The 16867-nt window shown below is 43.5% G+C and overlaps 1 protein-coding gene across 1 annotated transcript in view; it reads right to left on the reverse strand.

The window, feature by feature from the left end:
- Window positions 1-2921: 2921 nt before the first annotated feature.
- agbl4 (AGBL carboxypeptidase 4) overlaps window positions 2922-16867 on the reverse strand; it is a 769208-nt gene continuing 755262 nt past the window's right edge. Inside the window, exon 14 of the mRNA XM_078219206.1 lies at window positions 2922-3057. Within this exon, the coding sequence (XP_078075332.1) occupies window positions 2922-3057 (136 nt within the window). The remainder of the gene's footprint in view (window positions 3058-16867) is intronic.

Consider the following 16867-nt stretch of genomic DNA (forward strand, 5'->3'; position numbering starts at 1 on the left):
TGAAAATGGTCTGGGGAGGAACTCTCCATAGGCAGAAGTTATAAAAAGGAGCTGAAGTACAAACATATTATTCATACTCTATTGCTTTTTATCAAGAAATGTGCCAAAATTTCATCCTACATGGCTCTCTTTAACGAGATAGATTAATTGGCAGATTCACAACATACATTTAAACAGGCTATCTTGTGCTTAGCAATTGATTAATTAGGGCCAATTTTAACTGCAGTGGGAAAAGTCAAAACAAGTTTGCAGCTCATCCACCCTTGTCTGAGGGTCCAGGTCACTTAGTCAACTCATTGTTGACTGTTGACACCAAACATCTGAGGCCCCATTGCAGCTTGCTGGTTCTGGGTGGATGGAAAATCGATCTGCTCCCACACTAAACTGGTCGACAGACATAGGCCAGATGTAGGCCGAGATTCTCCCAAATAAATTCTCAGTTCCCAACATGCTGGAAAATGGGAGTAAATCTCGCCCTTTTTTTAAACATACTTACCATAACGATTCTCCGACACTGCATATCACAAAGTGCGCTAGCGTGATTCCCTCTGGTAAGAGGTGGGCGGGGCCTATTCCCACTGGAGAGACCGGTAGTATAGCGCTGAGCGGGCCACTGTGCATGTGCCAATCTGTCAGTGCGGAGATCGGCGCATGTGCAGTGCCCCCCCTCCACTACTACTGGCCTCCAGATTTTGGCCAGCCCGATAGCTGGCCTTTCAGACTCCCCCAATCCCCGATCGCTGACCTCCCGGACCTCCCTGGGCCAGCCCCTATGCGGCAAACAGGCATTGCCTAGTGCCCAGTGGGCAGTACCAGTTTGCCAGATTTTTGGAGATGCATGGAGGCCGTGGTGCCCAACGGGAATCCCATGAAACGGACTCTACTGATGTCTCCCAGCCCATTGTAATATTTGGGCAGCGCAGTGGGCTGGGAGAATTGCCCCCATAATCTCAGGATGGGTCTTAGATATTTTGGCGGCAGCCCAAATTCTATTTTTGTGGGCCAAGGAGGTGTATTTCTGCTCATTCTAACCCCAGCAAAGGGAAAGTAATACATTTCCAGAGCTGATTTGTGAGTGGCCTCCAGGATGACTGCTGGTAAGGCCACTCATCAACACCCAGTACAAATGGACGAAACATACTGCACACATTCCATTTATTTGTACCAGGAAACTGCAATTGAAGTCCTGTGATTGTGAAAGGGCAATGATTAGCATACTTTGACAAGCTTCCTGCCTTTTATAGGCAGGCCTCAGGCAAACTGTGGTGAACAGGATGGGAGCAAGAACCAGGTGATAAATGTACCACTGCAATTTAGGGCTACTATCATCCTGTTCCCACCTGGAAGTTAAAATTGGCTCTATTACATTAGAAATAGTACTGCATTTGTGTTTGTAAACCAATCATTAGCAAATTTAATTAACTGAAAACAGAAAAACAAACCACAGATGTTTTTCCTTATGCAGCTACCTTAGGAGTCCATGAATTTTATCACCATCATTGTCAATGTCTCTCTTTAAATGTTATTCACTAACTGAAACTCAACCAAGTGAGCTATGTTGCAATTACTAGATCTTTTCCCCCAAGATAAAGCACATTGGTACCATACGACATTCTTCATTGCTCAACTGAGAAGTAACCCTTAGAACCAAACTCATGACCTTCCCAAAAGCATACCTGACATTTTCTGAATTAGCAAATTTTACCTAATACATTAATGACTGCTTTTCTTGCCATGAAGTTGAGATCCCCTATAAAGTTCATGACATTCCTTTAACTAATTTACAAGAACTGCTGTTTTGCTGGGTGGGAGTCCCAATATCTCTGATATAAAGTACCATGCTATGATATTATATTGATATTGCAGGCAATCGACCAAAAATGACCAATGTAGGCCGATGAGTTTCAAAGAACATGAAGTAAAGAACATTTTAAATCTTAAATTCTAAACTTCACATTAGAGGGTATCCTTATTCTGCAGCATGTTAGTTCACTCAATAGATTGCATTACACTGTGCTCTATTGCCTAATGAAGGTAGATTCATCACCCCACGTTCCTGCAGGTTGAATTCAACAGTTCCTCTGGACTGCCTCGGGAGACAATGCATTTCCTTAGGTGAAAAAAAAGTAAGCAGCAAATCAACTTGCATTGGACTTCTAGATTAAAAGCATAAGTTTGAGTAGCAGACCTGCCATTCATTTGGTAGGAAATATAAGGAGGGATACTGCCCTTTTCCTACATAAGTGAGAGTGATAGGTGTAAAGTTTCAAAATATGAATTAGCAAGCTTACTCAGGTAGTTCAATACTACATTCCCAACAAAAGTAATTTTTATCTTAGTGCTGTTACTGAGAGAAAATAATCTACAAAGAGGGATTAAAGAAGAAGGAAGTCATCACCAGACTTTATTAACTGTTCAAATGGCTTAATCGGTCGAAAGCAACAGCATAAAATGTGACAGAACAGATAAACACAAGCTATTATGATGCTTTGTAGCAGAATAAATCTTTTCAAATATGGTTTTAAAAATTAAAATTTTAGCAATGGAAACTATTTCAAAATAGTAATTTAGAAAGAGACTTTTCTCTCTCTTTTACATACTAATCCACTTCATGGAAAGGCCATTTCCATGCTTTAGCTATCATTCAATTTCCCTACTTACAGAGATGCAGAGATGAGAGGCGCTTGTGTGGATTGAAATTCATTGCAGCCCATCAGTTTCCTTTTAAATACTTACTGCATTTAACCTACAAACTTTCAAATCTGCAATATATAAACCTTTGAGCTTCAAGAAGATGCTGATAACCACAAGAATTAGGAATTAAGTTAGAAGTGAATTTGATCACAAACATTTCTCTTCTGATGATACATCTGGACCCATTTTACCACATTAACCCCTTTTCATAGCTGTTCATAAGATGGTTATAATGCCTGGGAGCGAAAATCCTTTCGATTTATTTCGTGTCCCCGTGCTCCACTGACTGTTGTCTTGCTGTTTTCTGAGTTGTTTTCATTGCTTTGATGGTTTGTGTGTCTGAGGCCAGGTGATTTTTCTCTGCTGCAAAAGGCATGAATTATAAAAAGAAGAAAATTGCATTTGGGTAGAATCAAAGTTGTATCAATCACAATAGAAATTCACTTTTATGCCTGTTAACATTTTTCATAGACATCAACGAATTCCAATGTAGAACAAGAACAAAGAACAGGACAAAAACAGGCCCTTTGGCCCACCAAAGCCTGCACCGACACATGATGCTTTCTAAACTAAAGACCTTTTGTCTCTCCGGTCTATATCCTTCTATTCCCTGCCTATTTATATATTTGTCAGGATGCCTCTTAAACAGAAAACTCTATGAAGTATACGCATTGACAGTAGAAAATTATACTTAGATTTCATGTTGGAAAAAAGTTTCACATTATGTACCCGAAAACTTCAACGAGAGAATAGAGAAAGTTCTATTTTACACTGATATAATTTATATGGCAGATACTTTTGGATCAAAAGTTTAGTGCTGATAATTCCTGTAAAGTTAGTAAATTGGCTTATTCAAACAGTTCATATGTAGTAGTTACAAAACAGGACATGATGTGGAGTTTGGGGCTGGAATAAGAACTAGTTGCAGACAGGACAGGAATTGTGATACATAGCGAACTATGACTGGAAACTGAAAGTGGAAAGTACCACAGCCTCACAACTGGAGTCATAGGGCGGAATTTTCTTTTAAAATTCTGAATGTAAAACAGGCAAGAAAATGGGAGGTTTTCTTGCCCATTTTTTCAGCGAGGTAAGTCATGGTAATTGAGAGTGCTCTGTGCATTACAGAGGTCGTAATGTGAATCTCGCCAGTAGGGGAAGGGTGGAGTCTCAGCCCGCCCATGAGGCTGGCTGCTTAGCTTTAGGGGTGCCATTGCACAGATGCCCTGATCTCCCAGTGTAGTATATATCCCACTGGCCACCCCCACCCCCTCGCCCCGTTTGCCGCCCAGCCGATCCCCCCCACCTATCGTTGCCCGGCCAGTCAACTAATACCTCTTCCCCTCCCCATTATGCCACACCCCCTCAGACACTGCCCCCCCTCCCCCCACCCTGCATTAGGCCCTGCCGATCGATCGGTATGGCGAGCCAGTAAGATCCCCCCCAATAATCCTGAATGTGATAAAAGATCAATTACCTGATAGCAAGTTAGATACAGCACAGATAAATTTAATATCTCTAGTCATACTCTCTGTACTCTCTCTGTTACATAGGTAAGATTGGTAAAGAGGGATAAGGGCCAAACATGGGCAATTGGGACTAGCTTATGGTAAAAACTGGGCGGCATATAAAGGCTGGGCGAAAGGGCCTGTTTCCATGCTGTAAACCTCTATGACTCTATGAAGATTCCAAAAATATTGTAATAAAGGGGGAGAGAAAATATGTATTGTACTGGCTCAAAATGCCTTCTCTGATCTGATCACGAAATGTAATTGGTGGCAGCCTTAAGAAGTTTGTGACAATGGCAAATCACCCTCCAAACTGAACTGAACTGGCGTGAAAATGGGCACGAAGCTTACTGGCATGAATTTGACTGGATTTCAATATCATTAGTAGCTTCTACATGCATGTTCCACCCCCACCGCGCCCCCCCCCCCCACCCCCATCCCGGATGCCTCCCACCTCTCCAGCAGGACGTCACACTGGCGCAAATAACTACCCCCTCACCCTCCGTCCAACCTCTTAGAGCACCCCGGACCATATCTCTAGTGACAACAATGCACTCTCGGCACTCCTTTGGGCTGAACCATCCACCTGCCCAGTTACACTCACTTCAGTGGGGTATGTCAGCGGTCAGCCTTCTGGGGCACCCTTTGGTGAGCACCACACAGCTGCTGCTGCACATTGGGCGGAGGCGAGCTGGCATTCGGAGAACTGCTGGCTCCCAGGAGCCAGCTGCTCCGAAGGCAGATGTCGATCCACTGGGAAAGCTCATCCCAGCACAGCTACAGATGCAGAAGCAAAGCCATGCTATTCAGGAGGGTGTGTCCGGAAACTTCCTGCAAATACAAGGCCTGCTAGAGAGATCCAGAAGCCTTCTTTCACAGGAGATGGTGCCAGCAATGTATGCAACCCAAGCCAACACTGTGGCGGCTGCAGTGGAGAGCCTGGGGCCAGGGGAATGTCTGACAATGTGCAAGGCCTTGCTCATTCTGTGCTGTCCATTGCTGAATGCCAAAACAGCATGTCCAGGTTTCTCACGGACATGTCAAAGGCCCAGATGGACTTGGAGTGGCACTCCAGAGCTTGGTCCAGTCACACCAGACCATAGCTGAGGGCATCGCCCACATTCCTTAGACTATGGACAGCCTCCAGGACTGGCATTGCCAGATGAGGCTGAGGCATCTGGAGCTGACTCCAACATCCTATGGAGTGACCTGGGAGCCACTGGACACCCCGAGGGAGGATGAAGCACTGGAGCTCAGCCCTGTGCTTTCCACCCAGGACACTCTGGCATTCACTAGCCCTTCTGAATCCCCCCTCCTGACACCAGAATCTAGTGGGAATCTGGAAGAACCCATGACACCTGAAAGTCGGCCAGGTCCTTCCAGGTCCAGGCCCTCCAGAGGCTGCTTGACAAGGGCATTACAGGCCAGAGGGCATGGAAAGCAGTATGCCACCTCCACTTCCGATGTGCAATCCGAGGGAACACTCAGAAGGAGCGTGAGACCTCGAAGTTAAAAAGTTGCAGGAGCACTGAGTTGGCACAGATGAAGTATAGAAGTGTTAGTTATGGAGAAGGGGGCACCAAATGTACACTTGCATAATTAAAACTTGTTTCACTTTAAGCATGAGTACCTTTCACTTTGTGCAGTCACCCTCATTAGTGGGGGATGATGGGATGGGGGTGGACAGCTTTTCTGTCTCCAGCCCAGCACTCTCCATCCCACAGGCCCTACAGATTTACTCTTAAATATAAGGCCATGTGAGCCAGAGTTAGACATGCCAACTCAGAACTGTACCATGCAATCTGCAGAAAACCCAATTCACCCATCCCCCACTGGATTGATAAAAGTGCCCCCATCGCACTCTCAGGAATGAGAAGGGAGGTCAGTGGAATGTCTTGAGACAGACAGGAGTCAGATCTCTCGTTATGATGAGGTGCATCACAGCTTTCCTCATAGCAAGTCATCATCCTGATGGATGCACAAGTGCATGGATGGCTGTGAGATCCCGCACAAGTGCCCACTCGAGCTCTGGAAAGATCCAGTGGCAAAGAAAATGAGGGTGACAGTCACTGGGAATGGGTATCCTCCTCTTCTCGGTGCCAGGTGATGGAGAACCTGGCACAGGTGTTGCACTGTCACCTTTTGCTGGCGTAGTCTTCTGTGGCACATGTCGTCCATCAGCTCCTCAAATTGCCAGTGCCTCCTGTTGCCTCATGACTATGGTATCACTGTCTTCTTGCTTCCTCCACGGCCTGAAGGGTGGCCGGACCTGAATCTCTGCAGCAGCGCCTGATCATCCAGGTCCAGCTCCTGTGGTGCAAGATCATGCCTGGGCTGCACCTGGCACACTTGCAACTCCTGTATGCCTCGGTGCCAATGATCAGTAACCTTGCGATATGGAATGACTCCAATCCAAAATCCATCCTCAGTCTGTGAGGACATAGAAAAGAGAGATAGAGACAGTTAGCAATGTTATCCATCTTTTCACTCTAACATCCTCCTTCATCCTTATGTGGTGCAGCAGCTGGAGGTTGGCCAACCCTCAACATTCCCCCCGCACAGTGATGCATTACTGCAGCAGTTGTCTACATCATCCAGCTTGCATGGTGAGGTCTTTGTCTCTTGTCCCCTCTTCTGAAGTTGATCTTTCTCTACACCCTAGCTATGACTGTAACACTACATTCTGCACTCTCTCCTTTCCTTCTCTATGTACAATTTGCTTTGTCCGTATAGCGTGCCAGAAACCATACTTGTCACTATATACTAATACATGTGACAATAATAAATCAAATCAAGTCTTGCCTCATGGCCTCTGACCCCCCATCATCCCTCCCTTCACATCACTTATGGAATGCTTGTTAACGTGCTGAAAGTGGTGAAGACTGAAGGTTCCTGTCAGTGAGAGATGTGAGCCTCTGGGGGAAGCTGTATTGCAGAATGATACAATCACTGGTTCAAATGTGAATTTCAATCGAGAATTTTTGAGAGATTCAGCAAAGTTCCGAGAGTGTTAATGTCATCCAGTGGGATAAGGATGAGACATGAGGGAGCAGCTGGTATCCAATGGCAGAGAGCATCATCCTTTATGGAGCATCCCCTGTGTGTCTCAGTGATGAGGCTGTTTCCTTGATATGGGCTACATGGCAGCACTTCATTCACCTGCTACTGGGGCACCTAATTCTTGTGTGCACTCATAGAATCATAGAAGAATCATAGAAACCCAACAGTGCAGAAGGAGGCCATTTGGCAAGTCTGCACTGATGACCATCCCACCCAGGCCCTATCCCTGCAATCCCATGTATCTATCCTGTTAATCCCCCTGATACTAAGGGGCAACTTATCATGGTCAATCCGCCTAACATGCACATCTTTGGACTGTGGGAGGAAACCGGAGCACCTGGAGGAAACCCACGCAGACACAGACAGAACATGCAAACTGCACACAGACAGTGACCCAAGGCCAGAATTGAATCCAGGTCCCTGGTGCTGTGAGGCAACAATGCTAACCAATGTGCCACCGTGCCCACCCTACCACTGTGCCACCATGCCACCCTCTCACCTTTCTGATTCTCCCCCCCCTCATCTGGTGTGAGACTGTGAATGAAGGATGTTCCAAGGGAGAGAGGTCCTGGGGTTGGTGACACTTTTTGTGTGTGAGGAGAGTTAAGAGAGGGCTGGCTTGAGTTCGGGGTTTCTGGATGAGGACAGGACTATGCCAGACTGTGAGTAGTTAACAGGTCCAGATATCCTTGGTGCATGGTTTCCATGGAGCCATAAGGTCAGAGCTGAGATAGGACACAGAGAGAAAACAATACTTTTAATATTCAGGTGGCTGAAACTGATCTGGATCGAGTTAGCTGCAATACTTCAAAGAATCAATGGAAGTAGTCAGGCAAGATTTCTTCGTCCTGGGGGTACCCCCCAAGGTTGCTCCCTTCCCTTCAACTCAAACCCCAGTTGCCCCTGAGACAGACATGCCCCCCCCACCGCCAAGCAAGACAAATAAGTTTGAAAATGACCACTTACCTCCTACTCCCTGTCAGATGCCTTGCCTCCAGGTCCCCACTTTTCAAATGTAATACCAAATTGACTTCCGGCACTGAGAGTGGGTGAATATCACCTGGCTGCTGCATCTGGGGTCAATCCCACTAATGATATTAAAATGAAGATATTCAGGCAGCAACCCGATTGAGGCCAGCAGGATGGGTTGGGTCGGGTGAATCCCGAAAGCCTTCAGAAAGTTATGTCAGAAATCCCAACTTTTAGCTGACGCCCCAATCAGTAGGCCATCGGAATTCCCACCGGCTGTCTGATAAGGGTGGTGAATCCCCCCCATTGATTCTGCAGCATTGAAAAGTAAATTTGTCATGTTCTCATAGAAATGGTTTATGTATAATCTAGGAAAATTAAACAAACGTAACCCTGAATTTATGGGGAAGTATTGTCCAGTAGGGGAATAGCAAAATTATCGAACAACCTCAGAAAAGTCTGATTACTGACTTGGTAGTCTCATCTACATTTTATTTCTGTTTACCATTACAATATGTCCTGCTTCAGGCATAATTTGTGAAAAATAGGCTTATTGATAGAACATTGATATGCTAAATGATAAAGTTGATGAATGAATGTCAATGCATGTCAGTCAAAATAGCCTTACACTGAGAAATGAAAGACGAGCGAGATTGGTAAAATTTTGTCAAGAAAATGATCTGATGTTTGCAAACATATATTTTAAGCAACTAAAAAGACTGTACACTTGGAGAAGTCCAGGTGATGCGCATAGAAATCAAATAGATTATGTGATGGTGAAACAACATTTTAGGAACAGTATGAAGAACATTCACACATATCCTGGCACAGTATAAATTCAGAGATCATTGTCTCCCTGTGGATAAAATTAAGATGAAATTTAAAACACCAAAAAAAGGTGACCATTTAGACCTTGATACATTGAACGATGAGAACATCAGAGAGGCATTCACTGTCAAAGTAAAAAGCAAATACGAATATCTCATTATTGAGGAAATGGAGCAAACTGATGTCAGAAAAAGAAATAAAAAGCAAATGGAAAAAGGTGAAAGAGAGCAGACAACATGCTGCTTGTAACAAGGAAAAAACTTCGAAGGTGATACATTCTGTCCAATATCCTGCACACCTCAGAAACCTGGACAATAAGTAAGAAGAAAACAGAGGCCTTTGAAATTTGGATGCTACAAATTCCAAAGTGCAGGCCATAAGACAAATGAAGAAGTTTTTGAAATTGCAAGAGCAAAAATAACTTTAAAAGGCGACAGCCATAAAAGAAAATGTCGATATTTCGGCAATTTGATCAGAGATGAAAAGTTCTGCTAAAGGGTAAAGTGTTTTATAATGACAGGTAAATATATCAGAGGTTGGGGCGGGGGGGGTGATCTCGTGGTGGAGTAGGTAGCATCCCTACCTCTGAGCCAGAAGCTCCAGGTTCAAGTCCCATTCCAGGATTTGATGGCCAAAGCAGGTGCATTCAAAACACGGCCAAACAGAACATAGCCTTCCAACATATGCCAATGGAAGGTGGTAAGAGTGGGAAAGATTCCTGGCCAGCCATGTGATGGAAAGAATGTTGGAGCTTCTACCATCACTATCTATTGCTCCTGGCCAAAATATGCATGTAAAAGTGCATGTTGTGACAACAATGGGGGTGGGACTGGCCAGTTAGCTCAGTCGGCTGGATGGCTGGTTTTAATTTGGTGCCAACAGCATCAATCCCCATTCAGCTGGGGCAGATTTGGGATCTGCCTCCTTGTTAACTCATGGTGGAGGTCATGGAGCTGTCAATCAGACCTGTCTTTGGCAGAGAACTCAAGAAGCAAAGAATTATATCAGATCATTCAAAAGACATTGGGTGCAATTTTTTTTTTTCCGAAGTGCTCCCGCCAACAGGTAAACTGGAATGTTTCCCATTGGTGCTGGCAGCACCTGTCAGGTGGAATTCAACCACATTTACAATGTAAATGTACGCAAAATATAAAACATGCCGGAAGTCCAGCTTCACAGAGATCGGGCGCCCTTTAGTATTCCTTGATAGGGCCCCACCTCACATCCCCTACTACAGAAATGGCGACCCCTTGCTAACAAGGGGTGCACTCCCAACCTCTCACCACAGAGGGGCATCCTCTCAGCCCCCCCCACCAATAAAAGAACAGGTGACCTGATGCCCCCACCCCCAGCACCCCTCCCTTACTTCAACCAGAGGCCTCATTCAGTCCCCACAATAGAGACAATCCGATATGGAGCCCCTTGAGGCCTCTCCTGCGTAGCAGGGCCAACCTTTCACTGACTCCTGGCACTCTGGCAGTGATACAACCAGGGTTTCACTGCCAGGGTGTCACTGCCAGGCTGTCACTGCCAAGGTGACACAACCAGGGTGTCACTGCCGCAATGACACAGACAGGGTGGCAAGGGGAGTGGTGCCAGCCTAAGATCACAATGCCAAGAGTGATCTCCACTTTTCCCAAGGCTGGAAGGGACAGTCCAGCCATGAGACCCCCATCCCAGGAAAGAGTTCTGATGTCAATCCATTCCCCATAATCCACCCCCCCCAGCCTGAGCCCACCCAACCCCTAGGTCATAGAGTCGTAGAGGTTTACAGCATGAAAACAGGCCCTTCGGCCCAACTTGTTCATGCCATCTTTTTTTTTTAAACCCCTAAGCTAATCCCAATTGCCCGCATTTGGCCCATATCCCTCTATACCCATCTTACCCATGTAACTGTCTAAATGCTTTTTAAAAGACAAAATTGTACCCGCCTCTACTACTATCTCTGGCAGCTTGTTCCAGACACTCACCACCCTCTGTGTGAAAAAATTGCCCCTCTGGACACTTTTGTATCTCTCCCCTCTCACCCCAAACCTATGCCCTCTAGTTTTAGACTCCCCTACCTTTGGGAAAAAATATTGACTATCTAGCTGATCTATGCCCCTCATTATTTTATAGGCCTCTATAAGATCACCCCTCAGCCTTCTACGCTCCTGAGAAAAAAATCCCAGTCTATCCAGCCTCTCCTTATAACTCAAACCATCAAGTCCTGGTAGCATCCTAGTAAATCTTTTCTGCACACTTTCTAGTTTAATAATATCCTTTCTATAATAGGGTGACCAGAACTGTACACAGTATTCCAAGTGTGGCCTTACCAATGTCTTGTACAACTTCAACAAAACATCCCAACTCCTGTATTCAATGTTCTGACCAATGAAACCAAGCATGCTGAATGCTTTCTTCACCACTTTGTCCACCTGTGACTCCACTTTCAATGAGCTATGAACATGTACCCCTAGATCTATTTGCTCTGTTATTCTCCCCAACTCCCTACCATTAACTGAGTAAGTCCTGCCCTGGTTCAATCTACCAAAATGCATCACCTCGCATTTATCTAAATGAAACTCCATCTGCCATTCGTCAGCCCACTGGCCCAATTGACCAAGATCCTGTTGCAATCGGGGATAACTTTCTTCACTATCCACTATGCCACCAATCTTGGTGTCATCTGCAAACTTACTAAGCATGCCTCCTATATTCTCATCCAAATCATTAATATAAATGACAAATAACAGTGGACCCAGCACTGATCCCTGAGGCACACCGCTGGTCACAGGCCTCCTGTTTGAAAGTCAACCCTCTATAACCACCCTCTGGCTTCTGTCATGAAGCTAATTTTGTATCCATTTAGGTACCTCACCCTGGATCCCATGAGATTTAACCTTATGCAACAACCTACCATGCGGTATCTTGTCAAAGGCCTTGCTAAAGCCCATGTAGACAACATCAACTGCACTGCCCTCATCTACCTTCTTGGTTACCCTTCAAAAAACTCAATCAAATTTGAGAGACATGATTTTCTACTCACAAAGCCACACTGACTATCCCTAATCAGTCCTTGTGTCTCTAAATGCCTGTAGATCCTGTCTCCCAAAATACCTTCCAACAACATACCCACCACAGATGTGAGGCTCACCGGCCTGTAGATCCCAGGCTTTTCCCGGCAGCCCTTTTTAAACAAAGGCACAACATTTGCCACCCTCCAATCTTCAGGCACCTCACCTCATATTGATGATTCAAATATCTCTGCTCGGGGACCCGCAATTTCCTCCCTAGCCTCCCACAATGTCCTGGGATACACTTAATCAGGTTCCGGGATTTATCTACCTTGATGCGCCTGAAGACTTCTAGCACCTCTTTCTCTGTAATGTGTACACTCCTCAAGACATCACTACTTATTTCTCCAAGTTCCCTAACATCCATGCTTTTCTCAACAGTAAATACTGATGAAGTCTGTTGGGGGTCCCTCCCTCTGCCACTTTGCAGCGACAGAGGGGCACATAGGCACAAAATCGACCTTCTTACCCCACCACCCGCCCTCCAACCATTATATAGTTATATAATATGAAATGTGCTTCCTTTGTTTCAAACGAACCTGAATGGATGTAGGGGGAGATAAGGCCACATGCAATTGCATAGCACAGGGTCAGACAGGGTATCTATGTATAGAGCATTAAAATTCAGTATGTAAATGAAAATAAAGTTGCAAATGCAGTTAAAAAGTAGCTACTAAAATAATGAAAGTTGAGATTTTTCAAAAAATCCACGCTAGATTAGGCAACTGGAGAGAAACAAGAACAAGATTCACACGAGATAGTCAGAGAAAGCAAATGATCCCATCTCATTAAATGAACCATCATGAAATAACTGAAACTTGAACCCAAATTATTGAAAGAGCAATAGATCACTACAAGGAAATATTGTTGTAGATATGTAGATTATTTTATTTTTAAAACCTTTAATAAATCTTATTTATGCTAATATGTTTCTACATAGGTCAAAAATCGGATTGATAGCTGAAGCCAGATTGAATTTTTTTGCATCAATTATTTGGCTGGTACTTGCTGTTCTGTGAAAGATATATTGAAAATAAATAGTTTTGGTTTCTTTTATTTTGTAGCATTGATGGTGATTGATTGTAAAGTTTCTTTCTTATTTAGTGAATGAAGCTGGTTTTTATTCCATTCTTAAAGTTACAAAGCCAATGCGGAGTGGACTGGGCAAACCTGAATCCATCTCCGTGTTTGCTCCAAAAACCAATTCAAATTCAAATTCAATCCAATTCATGATTCCTACAAGAGAGACATGCAAGGACCAAGCTGAGAAGAAAAGGCGTTGTACCCTATCTTAGGCTTGATCTGACACTTGATCTTAGCCAAAAGTCCGAGATTACACCACAGTTGTGCCAATCAGTATGGTTAATTAAACCAATCAACCGAAGTGAATACTTTGAAATGGGATGCCAGTTTGAGTTGTGACACTACATATGTAATATTTCAATTATAAAAATGGTTTGTACAGACAGCAAAAAATTAATTGCGTTTAAGAGGTCTTTCGCATGCTATTGTCTTCCACATCTGTTCCTGATCTTGTAGGTGCTCATACCTTGCTGCCAGAATTGATGTAGGCCATTTTTTGTGCAGGGTTTCCTGAAGTACCAAAGGAGGCAATCTTCTTGCAGCATGAGTTGTCCTGCACCAGCCATCAGGCAGGGTGCTTTAGTCCTGTCCATGTTTTGGTGACAAGCTCTGTTTGCTGCTTGCATCTTCATGTTGCCATTCATAACTTTCTCCAGCTGCTTCTTTTACCCCATGCAATCTTAAAGTCTTGTGAAAGACTGAAAAAAGTATCTGTGCCTTTGTGGAGCCACATATATTTAAGAGACTCCATCCGTCGAATCAAGGAATGAAATGTTTTTAGAGCTGATCTTATACTAGATTTCCTGCTTCATCTTTTGGCAAACTCCTAATGCCAAGAGAAATTGAAGCTTGCAGTTGACTGCAATGGAAAATGAAGGACAATCCTTTAGAATCAAAGGGGATCATATTTGGGCAATTGTACTGAGAATATAGGCTCACTCCCCTCTGGCTGCTGCTCGAAACTTTACCCTATTATGATTTATATTCATTGGCCCTCATCCCCAGTGGCTTTCTGGGCAACATTATGAAAATCTCTGTTAAAATGAAGACATTGACTCACAGTGATAACTCAATTTAAATGACAATCTATTGCATCAGTGAGTCACAATGCCAAGACAATTCTTTAGTTCAGGTAAACAGTGTGAAGGGAAAATATCAAAACACTTTTCAAAATAGTTCAGACATTTTATATTTTACTGCAATGAGGTAGTTCTGCGACAGACCAGATGGGTTTATATGGTAATCCAGTTCGTCTGTCTCATGCATCTCTAGAAATGGGTGCTATTAAGCAAGTGTAAATCTAAGGTAGGTTCATGATCACTATTAACGAGCATTTTATTCCAGATTTTTATTAATTAATTGAATTTAAATTTCCGAGCTTCAGAGGTGGGATTCAAACTCATGTCTCTGAAGTATCAGTTCAGGCCTCTTGGTTACTAGTCTAGTAATATTACCATTATGCTACCATCCCCCAGGGCACATGTAAGTATGTCATAAGGCGTTAACTGTTTATGTACATTTATTACTGACTCATTGTGCTAAGCCATTACACAATCCTATCGTGTTTTTATTATTGCTGAAAAAGAGACAGGTTGAAGCTTTACATTCTGCACTTATCAGGACACTTTGCAAGAATACCAATGTAAGGAGAAAACAATAATTTGTATGAGAAGTGCTGCTTGGTTGGTAGGTAGACTCTGATTAGTGGTACACTTTGATTGGTAGGGCCGTTGTCATAGAGAATGCACCAGGTGATGACAGTTAACTGCTAAGCACAGTTTGAAATTTAAACCAGGCAGTCTGACCTTGATTGGACAAGGCATTGCCCTAAGAAATGAGTCAGTGAATGTATGTCACTTATTTTGTTTAGTTGAAACAGGTGCAATGTGTGTACATATTGAGGACAGTAAGACAGGTATACACATTGTGCCTGTTTCAGCTAAACAGACAAAGCGTTGACTGTTCACTGATTCATTCCTCAGGGCAATGCATTAACCAATCAGGGTCAAACTGCCTAGTTTAAATTTCAAACAATGCTCGGCAGTTAATTGTCAGTCACCTGGTGTATTTTCCATGGCAACACTTCTACTAATCAGAGTGCACTTGCTAGCTAATCAGCACTTTCTTCTCATATAGTATAAATAGTTGTTTTCCCCTTATATTGGTAGTCTTGTGAAGTATCCTGACAAGTACGAGACAAAAACCTTTGCCATTTTTTTGTCAACAATACTCTAGTACTGTACTACCAAACGACTATTTGTTTACCTGATTTTATTACTGACCATTAATTTCTGTACTCCAAGAGGACTTTTATTCTAACAGATTCACAACCTAAAGCTTTGACACACTGATACCCTCAATGGACTTTGCATATGAAACCGCTGGAACACCACCTAGCTACATCTTTTTTGGAAGTTACTAAAACATAGGAAGAGCGACAGGGTAGCACATGCCAGTCAATGTGTACATACGCCTTTACTACATTGAAACTATTTTTCATTTTGCACAAGCACACAGACTGCAAGACCTATTTGGAGTTGGACTCAGCGATTACAAAACCATAACTCTCTTGGAGGAGGTCATCCTGAAGCGATAAATGAAAATGAAGCTATTGGCTTTTTTTAGCTTATGATTAATGCCATTCTGCTTCTGTCATTTCTCTCTATTCTTACTTAGACCCACATAAAATCACAAAAGAGTATCATACAAGGATTGATTTTAGAGTTCAAGAGCTTTCATGGGAAGCCTTGCCTATCAGGTGCAGAAATCCAGAAATCGTTGGTGTGTATTCTACAACTTCTCCATCCATTAAATGTAATTACTAGTTCATGCTGCTGGGATTCATAAACTTGGCTTTGCAGTATCTTGCTCTGTTGATGTATGTTCTGAAGCAAATATTTTAACATTTGTTCCTTTATTGCTACTGTAACTATTGCTTGTGGCTTTGAAAAGACAACATCTTATGGCAACCTATGCCTCTCTCACCAACATTTGAAGCAACACAGCCTCATAGATCCTACAGGATGCAATGTGTAAGCTTAGAAAGCTCACATCGGGTGAGATTGATGTGCACAGGTAAGGAGAATAAAATGACAGTGGCAGAGGAAGAGCAGGAGTTTGCTGTCCAGATGGCCAATTGATGACTATCAATTACTGCCTGCACATGGAAAGCAGCATCGCATTGAAATTCTGCAGCCATGCCATACTTCTGATATGAGGAATGTGAGAGTGGAAACTTCAAAGGCACTGGTGATAATCTTCAAGACTTCCTTAGACACAGGGTGGCGCTGGAGGACTGAAGAATTGCAAAAGTTACACCCTTCTTCAAAAAGGGGTGCAAGGATAATGCTGGCAATTCAGTCCAGTCAGTTTGATTTCAGTGGTAGGGAAACAGTTGGATACTATAGTTTAGGATAAAATTAATGGGCATTTAGACAGATGCAGAATAACGAAGGAAAGTCAGCATGGCTTCATTACGGGAAAGTCGTGTTTAACAAACTTGCTGGAGTTCTTTGAAGTGGTAACATAGAAGGTTGATAAGGACAGTGCCACTGATGTGGTGTATATGGATTTGCAAAAAGTAGTTGTTACAGTGCCACACAACAGACTTGTAAGCAAAATTCTAGCTCATGGAATAAAAGGAAAAGTAGGCACTCGGATATGAAATTG

The sequence above is a fragment of the Mustelus asterias genome, chromosome 8 (assembly GCF_964213995.1).
Source record: "Mustelus asterias chromosome 8, sMusAst1.hap1.1, whole genome shotgun sequence".
NCBI classification, from domain to species: Eukaryota; Metazoa; Chordata; class Chondrichthyes; order Carcharhiniformes; family Triakidae; genus Mustelus; species Mustelus asterias.